We start from the raw sequence: 15,696 nt of genomic DNA, 5'->3' as shown, positions 1-15,696 counted from the left end.
CCAAATTGTAAGTGATACAATTTAGTAGGTTCATTGATTTGGGATCCCCCACGCCCCCTACCTTTTCTGGTCTTGCTTCACTATCAGTCTGATTGGTCACAGAAAGGAGAGGTAAACAATAAATCTCCCCTTCCTCCTGGCGTGAATGCCCAAGATACTGTCAGAAACAAAATGTATGAGGAGGTGGGGAGAGTTAAGGTCAGCCACTTTGTGGGTGGAGATGGTTTTCTGCTGTGGTAAAGCAGAAAAACCCTGTCACTGAGTTTAAATTAACAGAATCTGCCCGGAGGGGAGCCGTGGTCTTTGTGTGGCTGATTAATGTCAGCCTTGTAAATGCAGTGCTCCAACAACAGGGCTCACCCGCTGAGCAGACGCTGGAAGGAGACAGCATCCTCTGCTTGGGGATCCGAGCAGTCTGGTGCCTCTGAATAAGGCTGGATGAGAAAGCTGAAGACCAGGAATGTAGGAGATATGTTTAATGAGATTCCAGCTCTCTGTCCCAGGGAGGGAAACACAGGCAGCCATTTAAAGCACGTTCCCTTCAAGCCTTGCGGCCCCACGCAGCAGCACAGTGCAGATCCAGCTCCTTTCTCCCAACTCAGCTGTTCTGAGCACCAGGGCTTTCAAGGCAGGGAGTCCAAAGTTACCTTCCCAAATGCTCTTCAGTCCTGAAGAGGGAGTGTCTCTGGAGACAGATCTGAAATCCTTAAGCAAATTGAGTAAGAAGCCTAGGGAAAACAGGACTTTGTCTCTGGTGCATACCTAAAAAACGCTGGTGGCACCAAGCAAGCCCATCAGCCCTTGGTTTCTGTGTCAGTGAAGTGGGTTCTATAGTTGTTAGCAGGTGCTCTGAGGAAAGCGGCTTCATGGATTTCCTGCCCCATCTGATTGCTCGTGAGACTGCTGTACCGTATGTTGGGGGTAGAAGTTAAATCCACAGGGAATGTATGATTTGAAAACCTAGAAACCTTTGTGGTGTATTTATGTGAATCACCGATATGTTTCCATAAATTCATTTTTGTAACCTGTAAAGGCATCCTAAGACCACCCAGTTAGTCAAAACAGCTCCTGGGGCATGCACCCAGCTCTGGCATGCAGGCAGTGAGTTGTTTTTCAGGTGCAATTTCAATCACCTCCACAACCCTCTATGCATTTACCCCAGGGATTTATGCTAAAGAATTTAATCTTCCAGACACTCTAAATATAGCCAAAAACCACCCCCAAGACCTCTGCTCTGGGGTCTTATTTCTAGAGAAGAGGAAGACCTTCTCTTTTTTATCCCATTACCTATGAAATCAGAGGTTCTTGTTTATGTATCATAGGGTGGTTGTTTTAAGAGATAATTTTAAGTAAATGATGAAACTTTGGAAAAAAATGGACTCTCTGGACTGGAACCAAGAACAAGCTCTTAGTGTTGACCTTTTGGCAAAAGCCACATAATGCAATTTATGCCATCCACTCAGGATGTATGATTTTATTGGTTTGCTGGGAATTTGGCTTAAGGAAAATGTACATTGAGGGACTTACTGCCAAATGTCCATCCCCACAGTGAGCTGTTAAGGTAGAAAACAACACAGACTTATGCCCTCCTCTCTAAGGGCATATACTCTGGGGTCCACGGTTCACAAAAGCCATTTTCAGGTGTTGTCAGAGGTAAAGTCATGGCTGATGACTGTCCTCATTAAGAGTATTTGGGTGTTTTTTTCAGCCTACAAATAACTAAATTTTGCTTTTTATAAATCTTAACTATCAGCAAATTTGACGTTTATAAACTGTTTTGAAGTGCTGAGATCCTGTGATAAAAACAGTTAAATCAGTCTTCAGAACCAGAAGGAAACTCAGTCATCCATCACTGATTTGGTGGTCATTAATGGACATTTCCTGGTTGATATGTTTTAGCATTAGTACACACTGAGATCAAATTGTATTTTGGTAACTAAGTGCACTTCTTTATATTGTAGAGCTGGAGATCCCCCTCTGGCTAGATCTTCTCCCTTCTTTGATGGGATGCTCCAAGCTCACAGCCATCGGATTTCGTCTACATTCCCTCATGAACCACCCACACATTCAGAATAGATCTGGGACCAGGCCACTTCTCCCTTCTCACCTCCCGCACGTTCAGGCTGCCTTCTCACACACCTGTATTCCTGTGGGAGCCTCCAGCTGCTTTCCCTCTTAACTGCTCTTCATTCTGTTCACAACCAACATCATGAGTGATCCTGTTTAAGTCCAAGGGACATCACATGACTCCCCTCCTAAGTCCTCCAGTGGCTTCCCACCTTACCACCCCTCCCACCACCCCCCCCCCCCCCCCAGATCAGGGTCTGCTCCCGGATCTCATCTTCTTTTTCTCCCTCCTTGTCTCTGGTCACACCGGTCCTCTTGACAGTGCTCCTCCAATGGGGCTGATGGGCTCCCACCTCAGGGCCTCTGCGCTTGCATGTGTCTCCTCATACATAAGTTGCAGTGTTCACTCCCTCCTCTTCTTTAGGTTTTCACTCAAATGTCAAGGCCTTCTCTGATCACCTTATTTAAAATTACTGCCCTTCTCTCCATCTCCCAAATACTTAACCACAACAGCACTCCTCACCCCCCCCCGCTTTATGGTTTTATTTTTCTCCCTTTTTACTCCATAACATGCCACTTAGTTTTATTCTTTGTTATTGATTTCTAATTTACTAGGATGTAAAACTTTCCACGGTAAATGTTTGGCTCTTGTTCATTTATAGACTCTAGCATCTAGAATAAATAGGTCTGATAGATTCTAGATAAACATTTGTTGAAGTAGTTAATTTATATTTGTCTTTCTGTGGCACATCTTTTCACCCTCATATCTATTGTCATCTTAATTTTTTTCTTTCAATATATTAGGAATATCCAACCATTTCTGATATTTGTTACCAATATTTTTACCTCCTTACTCTTTAATTTTGTTGCATATATTTTACAAACTGAAGTTTACATCTTTGTAGGACCAGAGCTGTAGGTTAGAATTGCTTTTTCCTTGTGTGGTCCTTCAAAAGTCAGCACAGCCCTCATGTGCTAAAGCAGAGGGTCAGGCTATACCTTCTGCTCTCACATTGTCACGTCTCCTGCAGGCATCAATAGGAAGGTTGTGTACTCCCTGGCCGACTCAGCCAATGGCTTCTTCTCCATTGATGAGTCATCTGGCATCATCATCCTGGAGCAGCCGCTGGACCGAGAGCAGCAGCCTTCCTACAACATCAGTGTGCAGGCCACTGACCAGAGCCCTGGACAGGCCCTGTCCTCCCTTGCCACCGTCACCATCACCGTCCTGGACATTAACGACAACCCCCCTGTGTTTGAAAGGAGAGACTACCTGGTGACAGTGCCTGAAGACACCTCCCCTGGCACCCAAGTCCTTGCTGTTTTTGCCACCAGCAAAGATATTGGCACAAATGCTGAGATTACATATCTCATTCGTTCTGGGAATGAAAAAGGGAAATTTAGGATCAACCCAAAGACAGGTAGGTAAATGTCAGCCTACTTAGAATTCAAGGCTTCATTCTGTCCTGCTTCAGCCCCTACCCCCTAACCACTTTGCTTGGTGGGCTCTTTTCCTTCTGATACTTTATTGTGGCAGAAACAAGTTGTCTCATAGCAGGGCCTACAGGCAGGCCTCAGAGTGTCCTCTGGCACCCTGCTTCTAAGGATGCCCCTTTAAGTTTGAAGCTCCTAACTGGACTCACTTGGCAGATGCCTGACCCCCAGGTTGTCTTCAGGATTTCCCACAGGAAGGTTGGGGAGCAGTAATATGGTTCCTTGACGGGGAGAGGAAGTGTTCTTTGCACACTGAGCACAAGGGGTTGTTTGTTTCTCTATTTTTTTCTGTTTGTTCCTTTGTTTCCTAACTTGGACTGTGTGTTTATGGGTTGGAAAGTGCTCCTGGAGATTAATGTTCATTTGCCACTGTCCACACTCAGGCTGCCACTCTCTGGTCACCTACCAAGGCAGACACTGATGAGTGATGTGACAGTGACCTACAGGCCTTCCAAACCTGGCACTGCAGTCAGCTGGAACTGGCACTGTAGTTGAGTCCTGTTCACTGCTCCTGGTCACCACCCTGTCATTTCTCACCACATGCTTTTTACACCCTAGGGGAAGATGTGGCATCATCTAGAGAAAAGGTGCCTAGGAAAAAACCAAGAGAAACCCCTGGGCTTTCTCTTCATCACAGACTTAATAACTATTAGGGATAATTTGAATGAATAAAGATGCCAATTTAGAATACAAGCTTAGATGTTCTTTGAAGAGTAAACATATTTACCCTTGTATTTTCATGCAGTGTTTGTATTAATATTTCCAAAGCACTTTCGTGGATATTCTCATTTGTTTACTACCCTATGAATGGGCAAGGCAGCCGCATTTTGCAGATAAGAAAGATGAGGCTCTCACACCTTCTGGTCATAGGACACAATTCCCCCATTACTCAAGGAATATGTACTTGTTGAGCAATGTGGCAAAGGAGGTCCATTTGGATAGTCCAGCAAATACAAACATGAAACTATCATAATTAGCAAAATTAGCAATGATCGTTTAACATAGCAAATGTACCAGCTTCCTATTAAATCATTAGTTATTTCTCACATTTTCCATATGGGAAAAACAGAACTTCAGAGAGGTTAAATAATTTCTCCAATGTTTACTGTGAGTAAGTGGAGGATCCAGGATTTGAACTCAGATCTTGCTGACTTTGGAAAACATGATTAACATCTAAATTACACTGCCATGTTGTTCAGGGTACAAAAAATGAAGGAGATATAGTCCCTGCCCTCAAGTATAGGGAGGTGGAAATATTGATGGAGGAATTACATTAGCAGCTCCTCCCAGCAGTAACTCTGTTTATTAAGGCCATTACTTCAAATTAAAATGTATGGAAGTTTTCCTCATTTAAATATGTGTTAGCCTTAGCCTGTCTCATTATGTCCATTGTATATGAACACCATGGGGAAATGCTTAAGTGCTGTTTAAATTTGGCACTGGATAACGAGACTGGGGTACAACATAAAGTGCTAAGGGTGATAATTAGTAAGAAAACTTAATTATGGAGAGAAAAAGACTCTTGTTATAGGTATGACTTCTGTTTCTCACCTTAAGTAGAAGGGCAGCCTTAGCACATTCTACTGTGAATGGATGTGACATACTCACCTTGGGCCAACTGACTGTTTCTCAGTGACCAGTTACCAACTGCAGCATGAAGAAAGGACTGGGCTTCCTCACCAGAAAGGGCTCGCATGGGAGGGAAATAGCTCTCATGGAACTTCTCCTAGGGATGGCACCCAGCTAGCTGCTTCCACCTCTTCTATTTGCTTAATTTAAGTGTATCAGTGACACAGACATTATCGCTGCTCTGTAGTGGTGGCACTGAGCTCACACTTACTATTTGGCCACTGATTCCCAGGCATTTTGTCACTATAGCTTCACACTTCTGAGGTCGTTGCCCTCTTTGTGTCATAACAGTGTCAGATAAACACAGAGAGCTAAAGACCGGGAACACAAGGGATGAGATTTTTTATGAGAGTCCAACTATCTGAAAGTGTTTATTGGTTGACCAGGGCTGGGGTCGCACACCTGCACCCACATGTCTCAGCTCACTCCCAGTCAGCCTGAGTCCACTTGTAAAACCATCGAGATGCACTTACCGGGGATGTTGTTCCTGTCCCTAGTTGCACGAGGATGAATAATGCCCGACTGTCGGGCTGCTTGAGAGAAGCTCAGGAACTATTACCAAAACACGCAAACACTTCATTTCTTCAGTGTTGGGTTGGATGGATAGCTATATTTTAACTGACAGCATTAATCAGACTCAGCAGGAAATTAAATAAATAAATTCCTGACTATCTAATATTCTTGGCCAGAGATGATGTTGTATTTCCATGATTATGCAATTGCTGACCAATGTTTTTTCCTAATCAAATCTAAAGCTCACTATTTTTCTTCAAAGGGGGTATATCAGTCTCTGAAGTCTTGGACTATGAATTATGCAAAAAGTTTTACCTGGTGGTGGAAGCTAAAGATGGGGGCACCCCAGCTCTCAGCGCTGTGGCCACTGTGAACATCAACCTCACAGATGTGAATGACAATCCTCCTAGGTTCAGTCAAGACATCTACAGCGCTGTCATAAGTGAAGATGCCTTGGTCGGGGACTCTGTCATTTTGGTAGGTGCCAGTGGAGGGCCCAGATGTCTGGGACTGACAATCCTCAACAGAGTGAAAAGGTGGGCAAAGTCTGCCATGGATGCGCTTCACACTTTTTTCCTTTCAGTGTCTTTTTGTCCCCAATAACTCTTCTCAGGCACTAGTCTTTCAACTTGTCCTTCTTCAGTTTGCCTGTCAGAAAGAGTCTGAAAAATACATTTATATCAAAGTATAAGTCACTGATAATCACTACCCCCCAGGAATGTATTTTCTGAGAGACCAAAACATACCATAAAATGAATTTGTAATGGCAGCCCCCACTAGCTTGTGACGTTTGATGACAAGTTATTAGGTAGCTAAGGATAGAATAAAATCCCTTCCAGCCCCCTACGTGTGCGCATGTGCGTGCACACACACACACACACACACACACACACACAAACACAAAGGCAGCTACAAATGGGAGCAAGTATAAGATGAATTGGCCACTCTTATAGGAGCTCTTCTTTCCAGAAGGATTTTTTTTCTAATACCAGTAAGAACAAATGAAGTGTTGGGAGAACATAACCTCTCTTAGACTTACCCGTTACATTTTGGAAACAATGAATTCCATCCTCACCATCCTCATCATCCCTGGGTTGGACAGGTCTCCTCCATCCGTCCTTATCTCTGGCTCCTGCAGCACTAAGTTGTGGGTGGGCATTCTTTACACATCAGATGTGGACTTTCCAGGTCCTTGCTCCTTCCTGGACATTATGAAACTGTTTCCACACATATAAATCCAAGCATCACCAACATGAGCATCAGACAGTGGGACATGTGTTGGCCAGGTGGGAAAGGCAATTTTCTTAGTCTCCCATAACATAGAAATGCACAGGTTGAGACAATGCCCGGTTCAGTGACAGAAACCATTGTTTTGCAGAACTGTAACAGGATCATAAGAGTATCCCTATCAGTTAGCTCTGGCTCTATCCTTACTAGCTCAAGGCCTGCAGAAAATCAGGCCTAACAAGCATCAGTCTGCAGGCAGGTAAAAATTAACAGGATAAAATGGCAGCTCCAGCAATGGTGGCTTTCTCCTGGAGCCAATCCCATTGCCTCTCCCACTGGGGTCATGATCCTGTCACTGCTGAGTGTAGTGTCTAAGACAAGTGTCAGAGCTGTGCCCACTGGTAGTCACCTGAAACCCTAAAAATAAACCTTTTCTCTCGTCATGTCATTTCTTTGTTTTGCTTGTGTCCTGTGAAGCTAATAGCAGAAGATGCGGATAGCCAGCCCAATGGACAGATTCATTTTTCCATTGTGAGTGGAGATCGAGACAGTGAATTTGCTGTGGACCCTGTCTTGGGACTTGTGAAGGTTAAGAAGAAATTGGACCGGGAACGGGTAAGCTAGTTTAGGCCAGCTCCCTCTCCATCCACTCCCATCCACGCCTATCCCTTCACTGGAATCAGGCACAGCCTCAATGAGTAAAAGTAGGAAGAGTCTCCATTCTAAATAGTATGAGTAAATTGGGATAGACTAAAATGCAGCACAATGATTGGGTAAGACCATTGAAAGAATTTTCTGCCAATAGATGTAAATTGGTGAGGTTGAGAAACTGGTTTTAGAACCAAACTGAAGGTGGCTGGACTTCAACAAAGCAGAGCAGAGCCCGCAGCGCTTCTGAGTGGGTGCAGAAGGAAGCAAGTGCCACACTTCTTCACTGTCAGCCCTTTGCGCTTTGACAGGTGTCTGGATACTCCCTGCTTGTCCAGGCAGTAGACAGCGGCGTTCCTCTGATGTCATCAACTGCCACTGTCAACATTGACATTTCTGATGTGAACGACAACAGCCCAGTCTTTACACCTGCTAACTATACCGCTGTGATTCAGGTAAGCAAATCTTGCCTGTCAGGCACTTGTCTTTATGCGCTCAGCTTCCTTTCTTTGCTGTGGTTTACTGTTCATGGTTCATTATTGTTTTTACCTAATATCAACTCATCCAGTCATAGGGCTGGTATAAAAAGAGCCGATTCTTCTATTGCAACTGATTACTATTAATAAGTGCCATCACCAATGGGATTCTTTCAATTGTCAGGTGCTTTCCATACATCTTCTGTCCCCACCACGGCCCCACAAAGTGGGATGATGGATCAGGCCCCACGGTACAGTGAAGGGACTAAGGATATGAGGAGTTAAGTAGCTCACCCAAGATCAAGCAGCTAAGTGGTAGAGTCAGGATTAGAACTGAGGTTTGTCTTCAGCAAAAACTATTTTCTCTCCACAGTGAAGGTTGCCTTTTGGCCACTTTGTGCTATGCTGGCATGCGAGGCAGATTTATACAACTGCGTTATCAGTCAAAGGAAGATTGGGCATCAGGCTAGAGCCTCTATTCACTACAGTTACTCCTAATAAGCAATTTGTTTAGCACTTTAAATCCACTAACTCTTTAAAATTAGACTGCAGCTTAGAGTGACTTCCTGCTGGTATTCTGCAATCAAAGTGACTCTCCCATTTATTTTTTCCTTACTCAAAAGATATTTCATGAGCACACTGCTGGGCACTGAGCTACCTCTACTTCCCAGTATTTCTAGAAGCTGGAAACCCAACTTCAGGAGGATAAGGAAACCCAGTCCAGGAATAGTGTCAGTGTGGAGGACTTAGAGGAGACAGGAATTGATATACATGCCTTGGGGGAACCACAGATATTCTAAGAGAATCAGCTCTTGCCCAATCCAATTTGGCCTCAGAATCATGCCTCACAGAGCTCTGTGCTTTGTGGGTAGAAGGTAAGATGAGAGTGAGCCAGGTTTTGAGGGGCACCTTTGGAATAACATTCAAGACTTTGAGTCCAGCCATCCATAGCTGGCTGCCCCCTGCACCACTGAGATGTCCTGGAATGAGGCTGAGAGGCAGGCATAAAGCGAGCAGCTAGCTCTCTGCTTCATTCCCACCCTTGTCAGCGAAACCCGATTCCTTCACCTGGTGGTATTTTGGCTTTCCTTTCCTCTCTGATGCTTTTTCCAGCCACTGTGCATTCTTTTCTCTCTCCTGCTCCCAGCTTCACGCAGGGTTTACACCTTCCTCCATCCCTCCTCCTCTCAGGTGCTCTTCCTAGGACTGTCACCACCGCCACATGGCCCTCCCTGCCCTCCCCACCTGAGTGCACTTGCCCCTGAACAAGGTGGGCTTTGCCTACTCAACATTCAGTTTGATGACACACATCCATCGGCTTGACAGTCCACTTTCACACACACAACAGGAAGTCCTGAGCGGTGAGAGGACTGAGAACCTCTGCCCGGGAGCAGTTGACCATGGCTCATGTCTGCAGCACCAGGGCCTGTCTATGTTATACTTCGTGCTTCTTTCTCAGCTGGTGACCCTAGGGCACGCATTCTCTCTCCTCTCCTTCCCTCTTTCTATGGAGGAAATGGCCTTTATAGACTGAGCAAACAAATCAATGAATCTTCTGTTTTGTGTGGTGCTGAGTGTGCTGTCAGCGTGACACAGTAAGTCCACGCTGGGCAGAGGCAGTTCCATGACTGATTCCTGAGGGAGAACATGTCCAGTTCCCCATGACCAAAAGGCAGCTGGAAACAAGGAGAAACATAAGGGGCCTTTGAGGTCCTTTTCTCTTTCTCCTTCAAAAAGTATTTCTCCTTTTTTTCAACCAAGACTAATTTTCTTATTCCAACACATGGTTTTTATAAGGCTAATTCAGCACATAAAACTAGCGTGTGTTGCCCTGTGCATGACTCCCCTCCAAACATCAGTGTATCATTGTCTTCATCTCTGTGACCCAAACCCATTTAATCCTAAATCACTGTCATCAGAAGGCCTGAACTAATGAAACTGACTTTAGGCCCAAGCTGTGGTAATGCTGAAGTCGAAACAGAGTGAGGCAACAGACACATTGCCTGAGCTACAGAAGAATTTAATGTGGCATTTCCAAAGCATGGATAACCTTTGAGCCAAGAAAGAATGTGTTTCTATTTGGGGGGGGGGGGGGGGGGGAAGCAGAGAGGTTCTGCAAAATAATGCTTGCATAATAACATCAGGGCCTCCAAAAATTCTAATGAAGTTAGGATTTCTTTCTCTTCTTTTCCAACTTCATTCTACCCTCCTTGCCTTTCCTCACGAAACACAGCAAAACTGTGTTATGAGGGCTGGGGTGTAAAGCCCATTTTCCACCTGGCATATATTTTTGTGTATATACTGGGAAGTTGCCAGGATATCCCCTCCAAAAGTCCAATGTTGTGACATTGCATCACAGTGTTGGGCTTTAGCATAATTATGTTGTGACAAATGTGAGGAAGTGCCTTCCCATCCCAAAAGGTTGATGTTTTCTTGGCCTGAGAGGATTTTTGATATAATCACAAATGTGAGTGAGTAGCATATATTTCCAGAGCTGTGTAGGTGAACTCAGCACATTTCCAGTCTTTCCAAGGACAAGGCATAGGAACACCATCTTTGGAATCTATAACCCCACTCAAGGAGAAGTCCTGTGTTCTCACCTGCAGCTCATTGTCTCATGGGGCAGTTGTGGGGAGGCAGCCAAGGATGGGAAGCATGACACTTACAGATGGCAGCATATTTTCAGAAGGCATGATAATATCACAGGGAATCCCTTCCTCTGAAGCCCTGTTCTCTAGCACAGCACTGTCAGCCAGTAATGATGGGGTTTCTTAAAATGTGGAGAGAGGTGTAATTTTGTCTTCCTTTTTAATATACTCTGTTATTCAGGAAAATAAGCCAGTAGGCACCAGCATTTTGCAGCTGGTGGTGACAGACAGAGATTCCTTTCACAATGGGCCTCCCTTCTCGTTCTCTATTTTGTCGGGAAATGAGGAGGAGGAGTTCGTGTTGGACCAACATGGGACCCTGAGGTCAGCTGTGGTCTTCCAGCACATGGAGTCTCCAGAATATGTGCTGTGTGTCCAGGTATGGCCTCGTTCCTGTCCATGTCGGGCTGGCTTTCTCTCAGACTGGTTTCTGTGCTCGCTGGTTGGTTTCTCTTTGCTGAGTGAGTCAACATAATTCATTACCATGCAGGAAAGTTCCCCTTTTAATCTCAAATTCAATTTCACACCAATAAAAGCGGCCTCTGTGTGTGAAATTGAACAGGAAGGAAGGGAAGCATCCTAGTTCAGGAGGGACATTCCTGAGGATGTGCCAGGTAGGCAGTCTCAGGGCCTAAATCTGCATTCTGAAATTCCTGGGGTTCTAATGGACCCCCAAAGACAACTAATTGGTCAAGGCTTGATGCTTTGTACTGAGTAGTATTTGTGATATCACCTGACTTGGGGAATCTGTCAGTCTTGGTTCTAATGTAATGGAGCCAAATCATGGCCACTGCTTTTGAAGAGAACTCTGCTTAGTAAGTTTTCTCAATGAGACAGGAGAGGACCAAGCACTCAGTTGGCAATGGCCTCCCAACATCCCTGCTCCCTCAAGGTCATTAGCTTGTGCATAGTGAAATGGGTCAAGGAGGCAGAAGTGGCAGATAAGGAAAGGGTGTGGGTAGGGACAAGAAATGACAGAGCACCAAAAAGTGCCTATCTATGAATTTTGCCAATACCAAGAATTGGGTCCCATCAGTGACACTGAGTGACTATTTTTGTATACAATTGCCACAGAGGGAAATCTGAAGTCATTATTAATGGTGGTAATAATAACCATAATAAGTTTCACATTTGTATAGCATTTGATTGTGTATATTATTTCTTTTGATGAATTATGGCTTATTGTGCTTCATGAAACCTTCCAAATTAATGACTTTTGGCTCTGAGCACATCAGTGAATGCTTCAGTTGCCACCCATTCCTACAACAGTATTATATAATTTTATATTACAGTGTAGATGCTCAAGTGCACAGAGAGATTTCCAGTGCCTTCTCACAGAAACGGGTAGAGTTCATTTCCTGCCATTTCTGATCGTTACAGAGCAGATTCACATCTCAGACTCTGAAAATATGAGAGAAAGTTTCTTCCTCCCAGTTTCTTACAGTAAACCACCAAGTCCTGCGTATTTGCCTTCCTGAGGTCCCTGTGTGCATCAGCTACACTCACTGTGCCCCCGCCCACTGTACTCTACAAGGCCTCATCCCCATACCACCAAAGAGGCCTCGTGGGTGACTCCCCTGGCTTCAGCCTCATTCTCTTCTAATCCCTCCCTATACCCCTTCAAAGTAATTATTCCACTATAATTACATCATTCCCCTAAACCAGGGGTCCACACACTAAAGCCCTTAGACTACATCTTGACCTGTTTTTATAAATAAAGTTTTACTGGAACATAGTTTCGCCCATTCGTTTACATATGCTCTGTGGCTGCCTCCATGCTAGGATCCTAGCTGAGTAGTTGATAGAGATCATATAATCCTCAAGGCCTAAACTACTGTCTCTTACCTTGCCCTTAACAGAAAATGTATGTCAAACCCTGTCCTAAACTAAAACCATCTGGGGCTTCCTAGTGCCTGAAAATGTGTGGACTATGGGCTAAATGCTGGCCCAGACTCTTTCAGGTTCTGAACTCAGGGTCTTTAAGCAGACATGACTCTCCAGTCCTTCTCAGGCCAAAGCCCACTAGTCTATCACCTTACACTCAGCTGGTTCATGCCTTTCTGTCATCTTTCTGGCCTCTGATTTTTGAGTGGGCAACCTTTGGTTTATAAAGTCCAAACTCATCACTGTCCTTTGAAACCCTCCACCATTTGACTTCCAGTTCAACCTAATTTGCTAAACATACCCCTTGCTATATGAATTTTCCCTGTTGGCCTCTCTGGTTCACATTGGCCATCAAATAAAGATGTAGTGAAGGTAATAATAAAATTAACAGCAATAACATTAACTGTCATGTACTAAGTATTTCTATGGGTCAGGCCTGTGCTAAGCATTTGCAATTACAGTGTCTTTTAATCCTTACTATACAAGAATCCTATGAAATAAATGCTGTTTTACTCATATTAATGATACAAGAATTGTAGCTCGGAGAGAATGAGTAACTTACTCAAAGCTGGACATCTAGTGACTGGCAGGACCAAGATTTGAAATCAAGTCTGTGGGGTGCCCAAGCCCTTGCTTGTATGCCACCTTCCACATACAAGCACACATCTCCCCAGGTCCACTTCAGCCTTGCCTCCTCGGACATCTGCCCCAGGACCCAGCCCATGGGAGCCTGCCCTGCACTGAAGCCCCACAGCACCAACTCTGTTCATGTGACGTGTACAGGTGCTCAGTCAACATCTGTTGTCAGAGTGGCTGTCCCATTGATTCTAATATAAAGAAGGAAGACAAAGAAGGTTTCATTCAGGCTACTGATTTTTTCCTTTAGTGCACCATTCTTTATTCTAAGCCTTAATTTTGTGTAATTTCCACATAACATTGTTTCTTAAATGTGCAGAAAGGTGCCACCTGGTCCAACCAAAAGGAAAGAATATGAAGAGAACAAAAATTTTTCTTCTGCCCTGGCCTGGTAGCTTAGTTGGTTAGAGCATCTTCCCAATGTATTAAGGTTTATATGTTCAATCCACAGTCAGGGCACATATAAGAATTAACCAATGAATGCATAAATAAGCAGAATAACAAATCAAGTCTCTCTCTTCACCCCCTTCCTCACTCTCTCTAAAATCAATAAATAAAAATTAGTTTTTATGTCCAAGAGGGAATGCCAGTGCTATGCCAAATGAAAACAAGGCCAGCCTGTTTCAGTCAGGCTGGATCTCATAGCACCATCTAGCCACCATCACTGCTCACCCCCACTGGCTTTATTGTGTTGACACATGTTCTTGTCTATAACAAAGTATGCATATGGGGCCTGAAGGTGACAACTCACTCCTCTTAGATGCACATCTGCAGTATTTTTCAGACTAGTGGCAGGGAATGGAAGGGGAAGTGAATGTGGTAAAAGGAGAATATATCTTCTGAGTTTTGTTTCTTTTTAAAATTATTATGATTTTTCTTAGTTCCTTGTCTTTCTCCCTCTTGATTATTTCAGGCAAAAGACTCAGGCAAACCCCAGCAAGTTTCTCACTCTTATATCCGAGTACGGGTCATTGAGGAAAGTATCCACAAGCCCACAGCCATTCCTCTGGAAATTTTCATCGTCACCATGGAAGATGACTTTCCTGGTGGAGTCATTGGGAAGATCCACGCCACAGATCAAGACATGTATGACGTGCTCACATTTGCCCTGAAATCGGAGCAGAAAAGCTTGTTCAAAGTGAACAGTCATGATGGGAAAATCATTGCCCTGGGAGGTCTGGACAGTGGCAAGTATGTCCTGAATGTGTCAGTGAGTGACGGTCGCTTCCAGGTGCCCATTGATGTGGTTGTGCACGTGGAGCAGCTGGTGCATGAGATGCTGCAGAACACCGTCACCATACGCTTTGAGAACGTGTCCCCTGAGGACTTCGTGGGGCTGCACATGCACGGGTTCCGGCGCACCCTGCGGAACGTGGTCCTCACCCAGAAGCAGGATACCCTGCACATCATCAGCATCCAGCCCGTGGTGGGCACCAACCAGCTGGACATGCTGTTCGCAGTGGAGATGCACAACAGTGAGTTCTACAAGCCGGCCTACCTGATTCAGAAGCTGTCCAATGCCAGGAGACATCTGGAGAATGTCATGCGTATCTCAGCCATCCTGGAGAAGAACTGCTCGGGGCTGGACTGTCAGGAGCAGCACTGTGAGCAGGGCCTGTCACTGGATTCCCATGCACTCATGACCTACAGCACGGCTCGCATCAGCTTTGTGTGTCCACGTTTCTACAGGAATGTGCGCTGCACCTGTAATGGTGAGTGTGGTGTATGTAGAGTGCCCTCCCACCTCACCACCTGAGATTTGAGTAGACTGGGTTACCATTCCTGGTAAGTGTGCACTTGCCCATTCACTCACTCCACAAAATATTTACTGACTACCTACTATGTTCCTAGCAACCATGAGAGAGATTTGGGTTATGGGGGTAACAAGATAAGCTCAGCCCCACTCCAGGGACAAAAAAGCTAGCTTGAGTGCATACAATAAGTATTGTTAGGGCAAGTACCAGGTCCTTTCAGAGGACCCAATCCAGAGGGAAGGTTTCCTACAGGGAGTATCTCTAGGCTGAGATAAAGCATAAGTAGGAATTAGACATGTGAAGACAGGTAGGGGAAAGAGAGCATTCCAGGTGGATGGGTACTTGGTATGAAGAAGCCATAAGGGCAAGAAAGGAACCTGCACTAAGGGGATTGAAAGACATTTCCTGTCACTGGAAGCAGTCAGGAGTGATGACAAATGAGACTTGTAAGCAAGCCCAGGACCACACAAGGGTTAGCCAGGATGAAGATCTTAGAAATGATCCCAGGGCTATGGGAACCATTGGCTGAGTTGAAGTGAAGAAGTCACAGGATCAGCTCCATCTTTCCCAAAGAGCATGCTGGCTGCAGAAGAGAATGGATTAGACTGGGCCAGGACAGAAGCAGGGAAACAAGTTAGGAAGCTATTGCAGAGGGCAAGTCAGTTAGATTTGCTTCAGTGAAAAACAAGGGCTAGATGTCCAGGAGCACAGTCAGGGGAT

The 15,696-nt window shown here is 44.9% G+C and overlaps 1 protein-coding gene across 2 annotated transcripts in view; it reads left to right on the top strand.

Annotated features, from left to right (window-relative positions):
• The window catches only part of FAT3 (FAT atypical cadherin 3), a 640,331-nt gene that overhangs the window by 580,196 nt on the left and 44,439 nt on the right, over nt 1-15,696 (top strand). For both annotated transcript variants that reach the window (XM_028515239.2, XM_036028695.1), the window contains 6 exons: nt 3,099-3,488; nt 5,966-6,180; nt 7,408-7,545; nt 7,890-8,033; nt 10,884-11,081; nt 14,136-14,934. In XM_028515239.2, the coding sequence (XP_028371040.1) occupies nt 3,099-3,488; nt 5,966-6,180; nt 7,408-7,545; nt 7,890-8,033; nt 10,884-11,081; nt 14,136-14,934 (1,884 nt within the window). The remainder of the gene's footprint in view (nt 1-3,098; nt 3,489-5,965; nt 6,181-7,407; nt 7,546-7,889; nt 8,034-10,883; nt 11,082-14,135; nt 14,935-15,696) is intronic.

The sequence above is a fragment of the Phyllostomus discolor genome, chromosome 6, assembly GCF_004126475.2.
Source record: "Phyllostomus discolor isolate MPI-MPIP mPhyDis1 chromosome 6, mPhyDis1.pri.v3, whole genome shotgun sequence".
Taxonomy (NCBI): domain Eukaryota; kingdom Metazoa; phylum Chordata; class Mammalia; order Chiroptera; family Phyllostomidae; genus Phyllostomus; species Phyllostomus discolor.
The sequence above is the reverse complement of the archived record's forward strand: the minus strand, read 5'-3'. Positions and strand labels throughout refer to the sequence as shown.